Source organism: Lepidochelys kempii, chromosome 15, assembly GCF_965140265.1.
Source record: "Lepidochelys kempii isolate rLepKem1 chromosome 15, rLepKem1.hap2, whole genome shotgun sequence".
Classification (NCBI taxonomy): domain Eukaryota; kingdom Metazoa; phylum Chordata; order Testudines; family Cheloniidae; genus Lepidochelys; species Lepidochelys kempii.
The window spans coordinates 15,349,903-15,369,293 of record NC_133270.1 but is presented as its reverse complement, the minus strand read 5'-3'; the positions used below and the strand labels follow the sequence as shown (position 1 = coordinate 15,369,293).

General features: G+C 45.3%; 1 protein-coding gene across 1 annotated transcript in view; it reads right to left on the bottom strand.

The window, feature by feature from the left end:
* The window catches only part of PPM1F (protein phosphatase, Mg2+/Mn2+ dependent 1F), a 42,300-nt gene extending 34,175 nt beyond the window's left edge, over positions 1 to 8,125 (bottom strand). The window contains exon 1 of the mRNA XM_073313627.1: positions 7,807 to 8,125. Coding sequence (XP_073169728.1) covers positions 7,807 to 7,982 — 176 coding nt within the window. The 5' untranslated portion in view covers positions 7,983 to 8,125. The remainder of the gene's footprint in view (positions 1 to 7,806) is intronic.
* Positions 8,126 to 19,391: the final 11,266 nt, after the last annotated feature.

Below are 19,391 nucleotides of genomic sequence, written 5' to 3'. Positions count from 1 at the left end.
TGCCCAGGCATCCCAAGTTCCCCTTTCAACCTTCCAGCTCCTTATCACAATCTTCCTTCTCTGCACCTTGGCTCCTCATCAGATCTATCACCTTCTTCCCCTTGTCCAAATGCTTCTCAGCTCCAGTCTCGTTTTGCCCAGCCAGTGCATCTCAGCCCTCCCTTTCCTACTGGCTCCCAGAGCTACTGTGATCCTATTTCTCTCCCTGATTCCAAGTCCATTTCCTTTCCCAGACAGTCACAGTTATTTCTCCCATCCTCCACCCACAGCTCACAGCCCCCTTCCCCTTCAAGCTCCTTGTCCCAATCTGCTCTCCCTGCATAGGTGTGACTCTTCTCCTCTTTGCATTCAGATCAGGTAGCTTCCTCCTCCACATTACCTGGGCCCAGCATTGGGGGGGGGGGGTGCAGTCTGGCCCTGAGAACCCAAGAAAGAGACAGTATCTTTGCTTTCAGTTCTGGGGCACAATATGGCTCTCAGCAGCCCAGAGCTGCAACTGCAGGAAAAGTCCTGCTCTGCCATGCGTTAGAGTTCTGTGTACTGGCTCTTTAGGGAATTTAACTGCTAAAATCTAAGTCACCTCTAAAGAGCATGTGCAATTTTTCACATGCTTATAACTTGGCCAAATGTGGGCAGATTTTCACGGGGACAGCAAGAAGCCCAAACACAAAAACCACTCTCCTGCCCAATTGCAAGTCCCTCCTACCAAGTAATGGGGGGTGCTACAGCTTTTCAAAAAAAAAAAAAAGATCTCTGGATTTAACATAGGGAAAACATTTTTCCCTAGCCTCATTCTTGGAAACTGCTTTACCATTTTGGCTAAAGTTTTCCAAAACATCCATCCTGAGGTAGACACCCAGCATGGAAAACTTCAACCCGAATGGTTAATATTTGGCAAAGTTATAAGAAAGACCCTGTTGTCAGTTGCTTATAACAGGAAATGTCAGGCAACTTTAATAGGCGGCTCTATCAGCCTGAGCCTAGAGCAGCAGATTTTATTATGGATTTAAAATATAATTCATTTAAAGAATAATGTCACTGGAATACATTCCAGGAATCTGTAGACATCACAAGCTAATCAAGACTAAACCACAAGAGTGACTAGGATCCATCTTGTATTTAAAAGCCTAATGAAGCCTATTTATTGACTTTCAATTTATACACATAGGGTAAAATTTTCAAAAGCACCTATCCTAAGTCCCAGTGTAACTTAGGTGCTTTTGAAAATTTTGCTCACATTGCACAAGGACTGAAGATTTCAAGTGTCAGAAGCATAATTTTCCTTCCTGTCCCAAGACTTATTTCCAGTTCTGAGATAATTCCAGGCACTTCCAGTTATTCTCTCTCTCAATGCAACTGTACTCTGTACCAGATGTATGGCAGCACTATTTTTTCCTCTCAGAAGGAAAAGAAGACAATCACAGAAGACAATCTGCATATCTCTGAGTAATACTTGGCTCCCGGTCAGGGAAAATAAATCGGGATGCAATGGGAAAAAGGTGAAATAATAGACAAAAAGCACATAACGCGCCCTTTGAAAAACGGGAATGCTGGATCAGAGCATTACTGTGAAATAGTGGAACTGGTGTCACAATTAATCTTGAGGCAAAATTAAAATAATTTAGATTTTCCTTTTAAAAGTGTTTTTTTGAAACCAGAATGCCTGGAAAAGAAATCTAACATTAACTGAAGGGAAAAGAGAGAGGACAAACCCTTATTGAGAACAGAAATATTTGACATTTATTGAAAACCATCAACAGGGTGGTGAATATGTACTGGCAAACAAACAAAACCAAAAAAACAGTCAGAAAGGCATTGGCGGTTGGGGAGACAGTCAAAACAGGAAGTTAGGAGGAGTCTCACAACAATTATTGTAGTAGAGTCTCTTCAAACAGGAAGCCTGCTTGTGTTTTATATTGTGTGTAACCAAAGAGCCACCATCTTCTAATAAATTTCAGCTCCTTTAAAAAGGGAATCTGAAACATTTCTATACTAGGATGGGACACATTTCACTTTACTTTCTAGTATGTGTAAATTAAAAAAGTTTCAGATTAATTAAAACCTTTAAAGCTACTGGAAAGCATTTCTGGATTCCTTACGCATTGACCCATTTTCTATAAGTCTTCATGGCAGGTGGCTTTTACCTGAAAATATTTTTCAAATAAAAATTCTACAAAAAAATATAAGAGTATTATTTAAGTTCTCACAAGCCCTCATTCTGCAAATGCTTAGGAATGTGTTTAACTTGGCAGAATGCAAACAATCCTGTTGACTTAAATCGCACTACTCACAGTGTATAAAGTTAAACCCACATGCAAGTCTTTACAGGATCAATGCCTCAGACTGCATAATCTCTCAGACAAGGAAAGTATTTGATGTGTATAACTACAGAGCTATATAAAACTATTATTCATAGTGCCATCTATAAAGACAACAGTGCGTATCGAGAGCAAGAGTTGGATTGGGCTTGAGCTAGCTAGCTGCTTCTTCACCATAAACTGCAAAACTGGTGGTCCAGAGTCCCTTATAGAACCTGAAGAATCCCATTTAGTTTTCCACTCATTCCTCTCAAAAGCCGTGCCACAGAAACCCTTCTCCCACTGGTGGATGTCCGAACACGGCTCCCTCCAGAGGCAACAAGTGTTTTTCCTTGCATTGGATTGCTAAACAACAACACTGGATGCAATCTCAAGAAACAAGGATGCTGCCAGTCCATGAATTCTGGGCTTGTCTATGTGGTGCAGCAAAGCACACCAGAAAGGTGTGATCTGTAAAGTCCTCTACTGCTGTGTGCAGATCCAGCTGGTGCGCTCTAAAGGATACCTAGTTTGTATTAAGAAAAGGAGTACTTGTGGCACCTTAGAGACTAACACATTTATTTGAGCATAAGCTTTCGTGAGCTACAGCTCACTTCATCGGATGCATTCAATGGAAAATACAGTGGGGAGGTTTATATACACAGAGAACATGAAACAATGGGTGTTACCATACACACTGTAACGAGAGTGATCAGGTAAGGTGAGCTATTACCAGCGGGGGGGGGGGGGGGAGAGGGAGAGAGACCTTTTGTAGTGATAATCAAGGTGGGCCATTTCCTGTAGTTGACAAGAACGTCAGAGGAACAGTAGGGTTGGGTGGGCAGGGGAGGGGGGGAAATAAAAATGGGGAAATACTTTTACGTTGTGTAATGACCCATCCACTCCCAGTCTTTATTCAAGCCTAAGTTAATTGTATCCAGTTTGTGAATTAATTCCAGTTCAGCAGTCTCTCTTTGGAGTCTGTTTCTGAAGTTTTTTTGTTGAAGAATTGCCACTTTTAGGTCTGTAATTGAGTGACCAAAGAGACTGAAGTGTTCTCCGACTGGTTTTTGAATGTTATAATTCTATAATTTTTCTAGCAGTAGACCAGGAATAAATAAGCCTGGGGGGGGAGGGGGGAATATTAGAATGAGGTTGTGGGACTCAAGGAACTCTCAGATGTAGGCTGTGTAATCACAACTGGCTGGAGGGCAGGTATGTGAAGAATTCTGCTACTGACAGGGAAAGCTCCTTTCTGTGTAAACAGCATGAGTGACAGATAGGTTGAAAGCACTGCAAAAGCAGCATGGACTCTCCACTTCCACTGATTCACACAAGAACAGAACTGAATTTGCAGCTATAACTAGCAGAAGCCCCAATTCCTAAAAGTTAGTTCTTTTTCAGGTGACCAAAACACAGAAAGCTCCTTTTTCCTGCATAGAATTTTAGGAACATCATCTTGGTTCACTTGGTGATTAGTTGGCTGGGTGTTTGTTCAAGACATGCACCACCGTGCATTGGTGGGATCCATAAAGTGCACATCCAAAACTACTCTAATCTCCTAACAGTTTAGAAATCACACCACACACCACGTATTTCAGATCCAACTTAAAAATACAACACTTTCATTAAACGGTGCTCTGATCAAAGACAGCTCAGTCACAAGTTCATAAATGAGGACTGTCTTGAGATCACTACACTACTTTTCATTTCTGACCTTAATCGGAGACTTAATTTGCATTTTTGGTGTTGGAAAGCTCAAGAGTATGAATCTAATACACCAGTCATAATAGCCTGACAATTGCAGCTTTTAGGCCACTGATATTAGAGGAATATATTGTAGTTGCATTTTTTAAAAAACAGTTAAAGGATTATGTTAAAATGTTTGACTTTTCCAGAGAAAACTTACATCCTTTCAAGGCTATGCTTTTTATGCACTCAACTGCTGAAAATAAAATCATTGCATTTGTCAAAGAGACAAGTGTGGTCTAGAGGTCAGAGCACTACAGTGGGGCCAGGATAGTCCCAAATCAGATCACTTTTAGGGCCTTGGGTATGTCATTGAACAAATAGGAGTGAATTTCAAAGTCACCTAGGTGACTTGGGAGCAAAAGTTGCTAAGAAAGTTAATGGGACTGGTACTCCTAAATGACCTTGATGCTTTTGAAAACCCTACCCGATGTCATCCCACCAACCCCAAATACCCACCCGAAAACTGGATACACAGTTTACACGTTAGGGAGGTGTGTGTACCTAAATGGAAGCAATCTTAATTTTCTCTCATTCTTCACTTCATTAATTCCTAGCTGCTTTGACAGCACAAAGCCATCTTTTTATTTAGAAGACCTGTGAAGATCTACATAAATCCACAATATTCTTCTGCAAGTCCCCTGTAATTATTACCTTCCATAAAGCACACACTGTGGTAGGTGCTTTGCAGAACATATCAAATATGGTCCCTACTCTGAAGTGCTTACCAGAGACAGAATGTAACAAACAGGTAGGCAGACAATGGGAGGGAAGAGAATCAGAGGTCAAAGGGTTACATCAATAAAATAATGTGGTTGTTCTGTCTGGGTAGAGAATCATCATTTACTGATTAAATTATAAAGCAACAACAAAGCCAGAGGTTAATGGGCCTCCTTCATGAGTGAGTGGGTGAGTTCTGTTTCCTGAAGCGTGCAGGTGGTCAGACTGTATGATCATGATAGGCCCTTCAAGCCTTAAAAATCTATGAGTCTATGAGAAGGAGCCTCCACCAATTAGAATCAAGGTGAAAAAAATATTTCCCTTGAAATTGTGATGTAGGATCATCAAAGCAGCGTAAGTTTATAATGGCAAGCTGTTAAGAACTGCAATCTTGGATGCTGAAAATGACAATGTCAACTTTGTCTAAATATTTGTATCTATTCTAGTTAGAAGTATCATACTTCAACTGCAGTCAGCTTGGGTAAGTCTGAAAAATTGTGTTTTTTCAGTTTATTTTGTGCATTTGACAGTCCTTTGTGCACAGTGAGCTGTGTTCCATGCCGAGTCAATCATTTAGGCCTTGATCCTGCAACTGGATCTACACACGGGTAGAACACAGCACCCACTGAGACCCACTCTGAAATCGCAGGCTCACCCGCTTAAATCCAGTTGGAGGATTGGGACTTTTAGTTTCCCGCATTTATGTGCGTCTGTCACAAAGGAAAAAGAAAAACATTTTAAAAAGAAAATGAGACTGTAAAAATTACAAAAGTTGGCAGGGGTCAGAGGAACATATGTATTAAAAAACCTTGTGTTTACATTTGTTTTGTTTTTTTAATACTAATTAGATTTCAAGACAGCATCTCTTTAAACTTAGTCCAATTCAAGCAGTAGATAGCACAATAACAATAGCAAGGACCCTGTCAAGGTTAGAGATGTTTTCTGAAGATTTCTTAACAGATGTGCGGGATGGTAAGTTCCACGGACATTAGCAACACTAGGAATCCTAGTGCAAATAGGATGCTGGTGTATTATGTCATGTAACCTGGCTCAGAGCAAGTCTAATCACACATGCCAGTCCACCTAAAGCTCCCAGTGTGGTGAACACCAGTGCAACTCAACAGGTGATAGCAACATTTTCCTATCCTAGACTCGCCATTACTCCTGTTTCCATGCATGGAGCTTCACTCTCTGCAGTTACACCAATAGAGCTCTGCACACCTTTGTCACCCTGTACCAGTTTCACTGCTTACTATGGGGTTACTATCTTTCTGATTCATGCCCCAGACGACTTTAAGGGGCATTGTCAAGCCTGCACAGGCACCCTGGACACAGGGTCTCCCAACCCCACCATGTAAAGTTGGAAGTGTCCACGCAATACACATGGCTCAGTTTTCAGCAGTGCATAGGGCAGAGAGCCAGTTACTCGGTGCTTCCCAAAAACAGAGCATGTGCCCCAACCCATGGGCATAAGAAAAGAGACATGGTACAGCCCCTCGCTCTCCTGCACCAACCCACCCAATCATACACCCACATTACTTAAACCCCCAACCCCACTAACAGCCCCCGTCCCCAGTGGGCACAACACCCTCCTTTCCTTCCCCTCCCGTGCAGTGGGCACAGGCCCCTCTCATCCCCGGCTGACGGGCACAGGCATCCTTGTCCCCACAGCCACGTCCTGGCTGGCAGGCACAGCCTCCCCATCCCCCTCCAGCTCGACTGTGTCCCCCCTGCCCCAGCTAATGGGCACAGCCCCCTTCAGTTCTCCCCAGCCGACAGGCACAACCACCCATTCCCCCCAGCTTTACTGCCCTCCAAGCCCCAGCTAACAGGCACAGCGTCCCCAGCTCTACTGTACCCCCCAGCCCTGGCTGACAGGCACAGCCCTCCGCCAGCCCCCCCAGCTCTACTGTCTTCACCCCCCCCACCACAGCTGACCGGCAGCCCCACTCCCCCCCCCCCGCCCCAGCTGACAGGCACAGCCCCCCCCCCAGCTCTACTGTCTCCCCCCCCAAGCACCGGCTGACAGGCACAGCCCCCCCCAGCTCTACTGTCTTCCCCCCCCCAGCACTGGCTGACAGGCACAGCCCCCCCCCAGCTCTACTGTCTCCCCCCCCCCCCCCAGCACCGGCTGACAGGCACAGCCCCCCCCCCGCTCTACTGTCTTCCCCCCCCCAAGCACCGGCTGACAGGCACAGCCCCCCCCAGCTCTACTGTCTTCCCCCCCCCAAGCACCGGCTGACAGGCACAGCCCCCCCCCAGCTCTACTGTCTTTCCCCCCCCCCAAGCACCGGCTGACAGGCACAGCCCCCCCGCAGCTCTACTGTCTTCCCCCCCCCCAAGCACCGGCTGACAGGCACAGCCCCCCCGCAGCTCTACTGTCTTCCCCCCCCCCCCCAAGCACCGGCTGACAGGCACAGCCCCCCCCCAGCTCTACTGTCTTCCCCCCCCCCCCAAGCACCGGCTGACAGGCACAGCCCCCCCCCAGCTCTACTGTCTTCCCCCCCCCAAGCACCGGCTGACAGGCACAGCCCCCCCCCAGCTCTACTGTCTTCCCCCCCCCCCCCAAGCACCGGCTGACAGGCACAGCCCCCCCCAGCTCTACTGTCTTCCCCCCCCCCCAAGCACCGGCTGACAGGCACAGCCCCCCCCCCCAGCTCTACTGTCTTCCCCCCCCCCCAAGCACCGGCTGACAGGCACAGCCCCCCCGCAGCTCTACTGTCTTCCCCCCCCCCCAAGCACCGGCTGACAGGCACAGCCCCCCCGCAGCTCTACTGTCTTCCCCCCCCCCCCCAAGCACCGGCTGACAGGCACAGCCCCCCCCCCCCAGCTCTACTGTCTCCCCCCCCCCCCCCCAAGCACCGGCTGACAGGCACAGCCCCCCCGCAGCTCTACTGTCTTCCCCCCCCCCCAAGCACCGGCTGACAGGCACAGCCCCCCCCCCCAGCTCTACTGTCTCCCCCCCCCCCCAAGCACCGGCTGACAGGCACAGCCCCCCCCGGCTGACAGGCACAGTCCCCTGGCAACCCCCCGCTCTCACCTGCCGCCCAGGAAGCTCCTGGCCAACTCGGCCAGCTCCCCCGGCGCCTCGGCCCTGCTGAGGGCGGCGCTGCCCTGCGCGCTCCAGGGCAGGGGATCCTCCGGGCCCAGCGGGGACGGGAAGTCCCGCAGCAGGGAGCCCAGGACGCCCCGGGCCGCCTCCGCGGGCAAGGCCATGGCCGCGTTGGTACGGCCCGGCGGGCGCGGCGGCCGCGTTGGTACGGCCCGGCGGGCGCCTTGCCTGGAGCGGGGCACGCCACGCGCCACCGCCGGAGGGGGAGGGGGGAGCGAGGCCACCAACCGCCCCTGACGGCGGCTTTAAGGGCAACAGGGAAGGGGCGGGCGGAGGAGGGGGCAGGGCCTCCGGGGGCGGGGCCAGGAGCCACCCGGCCGGGGGGGGGTCCACTGGTGTGTGGGGGAAGGGCAGGAGCTGCTGGAGGGGCAGCGCGAGCTGAATGGGCGCGAAGCGGGAGGGGAGCTCTGGCTTCACTGCGGGGGGCGTTTACACAGGGGGAGCGGGCCCGCTGCCGCTCTGCCAAGGCCAGGGCTTAGTCTGCGCCAGTCTGGCTTGCCAGGGATGAGCCCCGACACCTCTGGGCGGGGCTGTTCACAGCACCCCCCCCCCGCACACACACACCCCGCTCTGGGCTTGCTGCACCAGCTCTGAATGTAAAAAATTGCTTGAGCCCCAGCACCTCTCTCATTACAAATTAAGCATTGGCCAGGGACCAGGGAGAGCCGGGGGCGGGGGGGGGGCTGACCTCGAGAACCTTTTTTTGCCCCCCCTCCCCCTTTTCAATATTTCCATCAAAGAAACAAAATATTACAAAGGATTTTTTAAATGCCTCACACCACCTCATAGCCAGTCTCCGCCCGGGCTGCTGCTGGGGCTGGCAACCTGCCCCTTTTCCACTAGAAAAAGCTGATCCTCCAGCACAGAGTATAGGACTGGATCAAACTTTTCACTGGAAAGCAGGCTAGCCAACTGCCCCCTTGGGCTCCTGCCTGTGCCTGCCCATGCCCAGAGCTTCAGTAGGTGATCCTGGGGCTGCCCTTTTTAAATTCCTCTTGGACATGGGAAATTGTCCACAGGGTACAAATTCTGGTTCCTTAGCTCTGCTGCTGAGGTGTTCCCAAAGCAATCCTAGAGGGTAGGTGGGAAGGGAAGCTTTAGACATTTGACAGGTTTCAGAGTAACAGCCGTGTTAGTCTGTATTAGTCTGTATTTGCAAAAAGAAAAGGAGTACTTATGGCACCTTAGAGACTAACCAATTTATTTGAGCATAACATTTCGTGAGCTACAGCTTATGCTCAAATAAATTGGTTAGTCTCTAAGGTGCCACAAGTACTCCTTTTCTTTAGACATTTGGTGCATGTGCTCAGTTAGGGAGCCAAGGGGGCAATATTCCCTTATGACCTCATGTCTCTTAAGTGAGAATCTCCCCCAAGCCTAAGGATACTGCAGCACAACTGAGCTTTGGGTGACCGTGCTAGGCAGATGTTCCCACTCTCGAGCACAGGGCCTGGTGCAGAGTGTCATTTGCCCTCATCCCTAACATACTGTAATGGGCAGGTACATCCATCAGGTTACAGGGACAGAAATGACTAATGGTTAGGAGTGGGAGTTAAGAGATGTATTGTTCACTAAATATGTATGGCTCAGAGGGGTGCATAAAGGCAACATAGATATATTTCACCTACGCTTAGTCATTGGCACACCAGGTGTTCGGGAAATTTTTCAAGATCTTATGTTCATATCCCAACATTGGCTTCCATTCCCACTGAAATGATAAACATTAGCTTACGAACACTCACATTCTCAGCTATAGAAGGTTCTCCCCACCCCCCAAGTGATTCTTTTCAAAATGGATATTGCCACATCTTCAAGGAAATAAGGTACCCCTGCTGGACAGCCTTACACAGCTGTTTAAGCACGAGTTCCATGGAGTTTAATGGAACTAGTCACCACATAAATGTAAGCATGTGCAAAAGTCTTTGCAAGACTGGAGCTTAAGCAACTCAATCCTACGTATTCCATTAATGAACCATGTGATCCTCTGTATTTCCACGTTTCTGCCATCTGTCTCCAGGTTTAGTTGTATCCTCTCCCCTACTATGTTAATGAGGGCAGCGTGACTAGGAGGTAGAACACTTTAAACCTATTCCAAAATCCTATTAAATAGTCCAACAGAAGGGGCAGCAGCAGATCTAGTCTATAATAAATAATTTCAAACAACTTAAACATCAGAATTTGAACAAAAAAGAGGAAAAATGTATTAATCATTCAGTAATGTTTTTTTTTTAAATCAACTACTGAGGTGATCAATTTTTCCAACATTTGAAATTATTTTTGTAAAACTATTTTTAAAAGGTTTGTGTGACTGCGGTCCCAGTAGGGGCCAGCTGTGGTCACTCAATTAGGGTGAACTGCAAAGAATGAGGCAGACAATCCCCATAAAGCTGGTGGATATTCCAATATGTAGATTTACCAAGACAACATAAAACAGCTTCTTAATTACCTCACTGGTTACTCAGAAGTCCAAACAACACAGTTCCCTTAAAATGATCCAGCCTCAGGCCTCCATCCAGGTACCTAAGTCAAATATGATGATGATTCCTAAAAATCTTTTTCATCATATAAAAGAAAAAGTTCTACCAATCCCAAAGGATCAGACACATTACCTCCCAGGTTAATGAATGTTTCAGATCTTATCCAAATAACCATACTCTTTTGTTTTTTAATTTTTAGCTTAGTTAATAAGAATTGGCTGTAGTGTGTAAAAGGTCAATATACATACAGACACGAGTTCAATTCATTGAGGTTCAGATTCATAGCAGAGATGGTGAATTTTGTAGTTGCAAAGAGTTATTTCAGAAATAGTCTTTAGGTTATAGTCCAATGTCATTGCAGGGTGCTCCAGCTTAGGACTGGGATCTCAGTCCTTTTGCTAAGCTTCCGCTGTATGAAGCCTCAAGCAGATCTGAGATGACAGAATCAGGACCCAAGGATCTTTTATACAATTTCATGTCCTCTTTGGCAAGTTGGGAGTTCCTCTGGGAACAAAAGGTAATTAGGATGACTTTCAAGGTGCTCCATCACTAGTACTTCGCTGTAGAATTAACATGAGGCAATTTGCTTGTTCCTCCACCTTTCACAGTATATTTCAAAGAGAGATGAATACCGAGATATCCCGTGTTTACAATTAATTTAAATGCTAGGATGTTCTTTTTGATCTCTAAACTATCAGAATACAGCATAGACAGGGGCTGTTGATTACATTGTCACTACTCATACATATGTAAATACACAAAACCACAAACATTATCCCTCCACATGTCTTTTGAGGGTTATTTATTTTGCAGGATGTTTAACCCTTTCTGGCCATGTGTCAACAGTTTGATTTTTCCCTCCTGTTTCTGAACCAGCTTTAATTAATTAATACAGTTGACTTGTCATCAACCATTACTTTGAATTTCATCCTCATCTAATAGCTCCTCTGACAGAAAAATGGAGAAGTATCTATGTGACCGAATGCACCCCTGTATTCACACCGGACACACTATTGCAATCTGGCATGCTACAGCTATACACAGACACTCAGGGTGTGACCTGCATGCTACTTTACTGTTTGTGAGGCTCCCACATTGGGAGTTACAGCAGCAAAGTTTTGTGAGGCACCCAGGCTGTGAGGCAGGTGGTGATGCAGCCCCTCACTGCTCTGGATTGTACCACAGAATGTCATAATCTCTCTCTCTAAACTAGATAGAAATATCCCTCTGAGGTCCAAGGTTGGGATCTTAAAAGAGGACTAAAGGAGATAGACTGATAATACCTTTAGGCCCCTTCAGAAAACAAAACAAAACTTACAAAACAACAATGTAACACTGACACAAAGGCCCCTTTGCAAAGGTGCCCCTGTTCTTTGCAAACAGCTCTCATCTCAGAACTGCCAAACTCACTACATCTGATAGATTGCTTAAAGTATTGATCTAAAGAGGGAAATATATAAAGTCTCTTTTGAAAGTTTGCAACTTATCAGTGTTCATAATCATGGTGTGATGGGCATACAGGTAGTATTTAAGGTATAATGTAACTATATTGAAGTTTATGCCCTTATGGTTTTAAAGTTAAAAGGCATCACCAGAAGGTAATAGAAGGTGGCCATGAACTCTGCCATCCTCAGAACCAACAGCCAACTGTGACTGGACATCATCATCACAAACAAGGACCAGAAGATGATCATGACGGTGGAAGTCACAATGCCCTTTGAGAACAGGACCCTGGGCTTCCACGACACTCGAGTTCGAAAGGTGGAGAAATATGCCCCTCTGACTGAAACCTTGAGAGCTAATGGTTACCAGGTTCAGATGCGCTGATTGTCAGAGCCCTGGCCGCATGGGACCGCAGTAATGAGCAAGCATTGAGAGAACCTGGAATCAAATCAGCACTACGCTCGGCTGATGTGGCAACTCATGGTGTCGGATGCAATTAGGTGGTCGAGGGACAGCTACGTAGAACACATCACTGGACATCAGCAATACCAGAAGGGATGAACTGGAGGGAGTGCTGATGAGAAGCGCAATTTTGAAAGTAACTAAAATACTTTCCTCATGGATTGTATTTTCTAAATGGACAACCTACCCTAAATTCTCAATTACTGAGGGACAAATCTTCACTCATTGCTATAGTTGCTTTCCACAACCAACTCTCTGTATAACTTTTCATGAGTGATGTACCTGAATACTTGGATGCTAATATCTAAACTGTATTCTTAAATGTATACACCTAAATTTGGGTTATTGCTGATTATGCACTACATGTATCTTATGACTTTAATAAACTTTGTATTTGTGGATAATCTAAGCACTATACCCAGATGTATAGACACTTCTCTTAACCTGTGTACTATATAATTTTTTAACATTGCTTCGTGATAGCCTATTTATGCAGGAGGGAGTTGCCACCCCTCCTTGGTTAACCAGCAATGTAATGCAAAGTTCAATTGTCTACCATTGCCCCATCATAAGACAGTCAATGGAAAATCATCAAAGACAACAGCAACAATCAAAACCAGCTCGAGGTAAAAAGTGAACATTGTAACAGACAGGGGATGGCCCTGTCTATGAATAAAAACAAAAGACTGTCTAGTAGAACCCAGAGTGGGTAGAGGCACTCTGGATTCATTCATTGAGGAGATATCTATTAGAGTGGGGGTGTTTCCATGAAAGGCTGGATCCCGGTTCCCATGAAGCCAGACAGCTCTGCACCATACTGAACTTTGGGGAAAACCTACTTTATTAGGTAGAAAAGATTACTATTTGTAACTGTAGACCCTAGTTAGCATTTTATTATTTCATTTTGTATTGTAAGCATTTGTTTCCATCACTCTGTTTCTAATTTAATCTTTATTCTTTTAAAAAACCTACTTTTGTATTATTGTAAGTGCTCACAAGTACTGTGTGTGATACAGGAGCGGTGGTTTATGGAAAACTGGTAAACTAGGGTACACAGCTCCTTTCGGGGCAGAGGACCCTTGGATTTTTGTGAGTAGCCAACACCAGGAGCTGGATCACAGGGAATGCTTCAAAGGGACTCAGGTACTCCTATTGTTAACTTGCAAGGCAAAGACAGGACTGGCATAGCCCAGAGGAGTGCCCTTGCGTGGCTAATAAGTTGGTGGAGTTAGGGAGCCAAGACCCAGCTACCATGGGCAAGTCTACCTCACGCTAGGGACAAGGGTAAGAAGGTGACTTGGTCCTAGGTACCCTGACAACCATCACAGGCACCCACCTAGAAGAGTTGTACCAGATGCGTCTAGGCTACAATGCCATTCTTCTGATTTGACCCATATAGGCTAGAGATGGAAAAGATCTATTATTTTATCAAGTGAGGGACTGAATCTATTTCTTTAGTCTTCTAGTTTTCTCTCTAGTCTAAATTTTCAATGCCCCAACAGATGGGCCTTTTAGCACTTCCCTCTGGAGACTATTGCACAATCTAACAGCTCTGTCAGGAAGTCTACCCTGATATGAAACCTAATTGCCTAAAATTCCCTCTTCGTAATTTAAAATCCTTAATCCTAGTTATAGTCTATCCTCTCCTCCTCAACTCCAGGAAAGGCAACTTGTCATCTATGCACACCTTAGCCATCTTCAGACTCCATAGACAACAGCAGTTTCCAGTGGGCACTTCGAGCTGAAGTGAGCTGTAGCTCACGAAAGCTTATGCTCAGATAAATTGATTAGTCTCTAAGGTGCCACTAGTACTCCTTTTCTTTTTGCGAATACAGACTAACACGGCTGTTACTCTGAAACCTGCTAGTAACAGTTTTACTTTCTTGTTGGGCCAAGCACCCGCTTGCAAAACTGCCTTCCACAATTCTACATTAAAAGCAAAACAAACAACCTCAAGTGACAGGCACAAAAGCAGAAGCAAAACTTGAGCAAGAGCATTGCATAGCTCCAAGAGGAGCATAGCACAGCCAGTGCACACCACACAGCATGCAAAATAAATACTGAATGGTGCTGTGTCGTGTTTGACCTAACAGGGTGCCATGAATATTGAGTCACTGAATCACAAGCTGTCATAAGCCAAATGTTCCAACTGTCCAGAGAGTTCTAATTATTGACTTACAGCAGGAGAAACCTGGATTGTCATTTAACAACTCCACTTTTAGACGACACTCGCCATGGCTTAGTGCCTTTCATATAAGCTGCTCTGTATTAGGGTGCTATTTAACAGAGGGATCAATACTCCCTGCAGATTCTTGGCCTCTATCTTGTAGAACTGTGGGTTAAACAGACATTTCTGCTTCACTGTTTGCTAGCTTAGCTCAAAAGTCAGAACACCATACTTGTCTACCTCTTAGCCATAGTCACCTTGAAAGTTGTGCAGTATCCAGAGCACAAGCCCCTCCCAATCCAAAATAAAATCACTAAAATCTAACGGCCAGTATTTTGATCTGATAGACATGAAGGACAAATTCATTCAATTATTTCAGTCCAAGAACTGTTGGAAATACTACCTTTGCACAAGAGGGATTCAAAAAGATTCTATGCTTATCACTTCCTAACTGTGCAATAACTAATTAATCCACTATATAAATCAAATACTACAGTAGCTTCTTGATGTAGTCCAAAATAATGGAGTGATGTAACCCATTTATACACAGAATTACTATTTTGGAGGATGAAGGAAGAAGAAGCTGACTGCTGGAAAGCCAGGGTAGAGTGCAGTACCCAAGAACCAGGCCACTGAAAGGTGAGTTTCGTAACACCAGCAATTCTCAAAGTGTGAAGCTGGCCATCTTGGGGAGCCTCCAACAAAACAGGAGAAACAGTCTTGATCATTTTCATTTAAAATTCAGCCAAAGCAGGACCATAGGAAGCAAAAGCAAAGCAAGACTATCCTATAGGAAATACAGTCTGTGCTCCATTGATTTATACTAATTGGCTTTTGCAAAGTCCCAACTGGAAAAGTGAGCGAACACGTAAGGGAAATATTTGGCTCTCCAGGACTATGTTACCCTACCAGAATTCACAATTTGTCCTCCCCTCCCCACTATGATTTTTCTGCAATGGGGAGAGTCTCCCCACAGCCTCATTAACAACAATTGTTTCAAAGACAGTTAGAAGGGATTCTATGACTGAGAAACCCTACTAAAGTGACCATCAAATTCACTGTTCTGTTTATATACCAACCCTCATCCAGAAGGAACTTGATAATTATATACATAGCAATCACTTCATCCACCACTAAAATGCTGTCACCTCTGGGTTGAAACATGGCAGCTGTTAAACTGCAGATATTTAAACTCCACACCATTTAGGACAAGAATATGGACCAAATCCTCAGCTGGTGTAACATAAAAATTGAGGCTTGAGTCCAATTAGACCAGCTTTAGAAAAGAGTCGGCCATTGTTACCAGTTTATCTGCCCATTGACTCCATTAAGGAGCTCTGCTGGGGTAGCATTTCTAGCTGACTATAGATTAAGCAAGTTCAGCAATAATTAGAACTTAATGACTTCAGTATTGCTGCATGTAGCTGCAATGCATTGAATCCCTGAGTCTTTTCCCACCCCCACACCCCAACATTCTTTCCAGACATGTCTATTCAAGACAGTTTAAGTTCCTGTTTCTTCCACATCCCATCACAAAAGCTAATCATACAAATTCAAATATTTTGGAACACAAGAGCTATTTCTGGAAACAAAATGGGGGGGGGGTCTTTGTGTTAAAACCCTGTGCACTGTTACATGTGGGTAACTCATAAGGGAGTTTGTAAAGTTATTTGAAAATATAAAGGGCTACATAAGAGCCACGTAACATTATAACCTTTACCACTGGCTTTAAATTACATGGTTCAGGGCTCAGTTCTTCAAGGGGCTGAGCTCTTCAATCTCCTGGTAATGGGAGTTTAGGGCTCTTCTCAACACAATGCAGCATCAAGCCCTGAGTTGCCATGTGTTAAAGGCTTCTCTACTCCGGTCATATATATATAAAGGGAAGGGTAACCACCTTTCTGTATACAATGCTATAAAATCCCTCCTGACCAGAAGCAAAGTCCTTTTACCTGTAAAAGGTTAAGAAGCTCAGGTAACCTGGCTGGCACCTGACCCAAAAATGAACAATGAGGGGACAAGATACTTTCAAATCTGGAGCGGGTTTTTGGCTCTTAAAAATCCAAGGCTGGTTTGTGCTCATCTTGTTTATTCTCAAGTCTCCCTAGGAAAGGGGGTATAAGGCCTTGGGGGGATATTTTGGGGAAATAGGAACTCTAAGTGGTCTTTTCCCTGTTTTGTCTAAAATCACTTGGTGGTGGCAGCATACTGTTCAAAGACAAAGCAAAATTTGTGCCTTGGGAAAGTTTTTAACTTAAGCTGGTAAAAAATAAGCTTAGGGGTTTTTTCATGTGGGTCCCCACATCTGTGCCCTAGAGTTCAGAGTGGGGAGGGAACCCTGACAACTCCCATATTTTTTAGCCAGCAGGGCCAAGTTCATTCTTACCTTGCCCCCTCAGCTTTTAAACACACTGGAAAGAGAAAAGGCCATTAGCAACTAATACCCCGATCCTGCATGGGCAGAGCCTTGTACTTGCATAGAGATAGTCATGTTCTTCTCACACTTTGGGCCCAAGAAAGTGAAAGTGGGTTCTTGTCAATTTTCTGTCATCTTGAGCCTCAGCTGAATGGGATTTGGAAAACAGGCTTCTCCATAGGTCTGGATCTAATCCCAATGTTTTAAGGTTTGAATCTGGTGATTTCATTCTCAATCCCCCCAAAATGCAGGGGAAGGCACAGATTTTAGATTATAGGTCCCAGTTTGGCCCCATCCCTAGTTATTCTGGAAAAAGTATGAGGGTGAGAGGTTGTGAGAACAAGTTCTATTCCTACATATTGTATGTGTTTCAATCATGGTATAGTTTATTCGCTTTTCATTTCATTTATGAGTCCTGAAACCCTGAAAGCATTTTGGAAGAGAGCCTCTCAGGTTATAGAATTTACATCCAAGATGGCTATCAGGTGGGCAACTTCAAACAAATTAAATCTCTGTAGGTGATGGAGCACACTAGAGCTACCTTCCACCAGTAACATTACATGTTCTTTCAAGAGCAAGAATTACCCAGATATAAAACAACTTACATGAGTGAGCCCAAACTCTGAATAAATTAGTCCTCTCTTGCTGCTTGCCTTAACATTACCCCGTCCACCACCTGTTAAATTATATCTTTGTCCTCTGCGTTGTATCTGTCTTTCCATCCAGAGATCACGTCCCTTCTCCCTTCAGATAAAATCATCTCCTATCCTGTTTCCTTGAAATCCAGATTCTGATATTCTCACCACTCTTAAGCCTCTTTCCTTCACTGCCTGTCCACCTTATAAAGCACCCATGCTCCCAAGAAGCCTAATTGTTACTCCAGCTGTGACCGTAGGGTGCATAAGTGCCTCCTCAGGCAGGGACAAAAATTGCAGCTGAAAACCATAAGTCACGTCGTTTTTTTGTTGTCTTACACGTCATACAGGAGCCAAATGATGGCTGGCCACAGCCATTTTTTCCCACCACGCTCTCCTTTTCCAAAATAGACCGAGCACACATTTTAAAAGAAAGGTTTTAAATAATAGACGCAAGTTATCCTCAGAATGGAGTTTACCCTAGGAAAGTAATGCAAAGGTAGAAGAGATCAATTTTATAAGCTATAGCTCCTCTGTAACTTGACAGTTCTGACTTTTCACAAGAAGATCCACAAGCAGGAGATATACAAAGCTCACCTGAACGTTAGAGCTGCATCTCCAGGGGCCTCACCCATTTGAAAATTCTCTCCCCTTTTTGTGCTTTTTAAAATAAAACCCAGAATGTGCCTTTCATCCAATCGGTTTTAAATACATACTCAAAATTCCCAGTCACCTCCCTGTTCTCGCTATCTCCTCTTCTGTGGGAGACACTTGCCAGCGATGGCTTGACATACCAAGTCTTCACCACACTCAGACGAGGGACAGCGAAGATAACCATGCCACCAGACACTCTGCTTCCTTCCCCAGACCTGAAGAAGAGCTCTGTGTAGTTTGCAAGTTTGTACCTTCCACCAGCAGAAGTTGGTCCAATAAAAAGTATTACTTCACCCACCTTGTCTCTCTCATAGCCTGGGACCAAACATGCCATTTTAGTTATTCTTTGCTGCCCTCTGCTGGGCCACTTCCATCCTGCAGCAATCAGGGACCAACCCCTGCCAATATGCTCAAAGGAAAGAGCATTTGTAAAGACAGGCACTTGGGAGTCTGAACAAACTATGAATATATTTTAAAAGCAAAATTGAATAAAGCCACCCTCAAAATTACAAACGAGAGGCCCACTCCTGTGATGTCAGTTGCAGTGATGGCGCTCTGCTGCTGGAAACTGCACAGCACCTTGCAAGATCAGGCCCCAAGATGCCCTGCATAGACAGAAGGGGAAAGGTTGTCTATGTGTGGCCAGAAGTTATAATAAAAGCAATTTCAGAAGGGCTCTCAGGCTTTGTTCAAAAGCAAGGAGGAATGGCGGATTGCCAAGAGGATGTGAATTCCACACTTTGGGGGTGATCACAGCATACATCACCGCGAAGTCACCACCAATTGCCAGGCTAGCACATGGACAGTGGAATCTATTAAAGCAGATCGGCATTCTCATTCTGCCCTATTAGAATGCTGCTCCAGGAGGAAGCTCAGAAGAGCAGAGAGGATTAGACTAGAATAGAGTCTAGTCCCCAATGGATACAAACATAAAAGTTTAATTGTTATGGGGTGAGAAAAAACTGCTGCAAACTGAACTTTAAGACCTGAAAAGAAGCTATCCCATGTTCAGGCTCTAAAGCTCTTATTCCACTAAGATTTAGTGTTTAATAGAAGAAAAAGAACAATTTATGGAAGAGGCAGGTTTTTTTAGACTGTGATGTCATGCCTTAGGCCTTGTACACACTGGCGCTTAACTTCAATATAACTTAAGTCACTGGCATGTGAAAAAGCCACCCCCCTGAGCGACGTAAGTTACACCAACCTAAGCGCTGGTGTGGACAATGCTACGCTGGTGGGAGAAGCTCTCCCGCTGACAT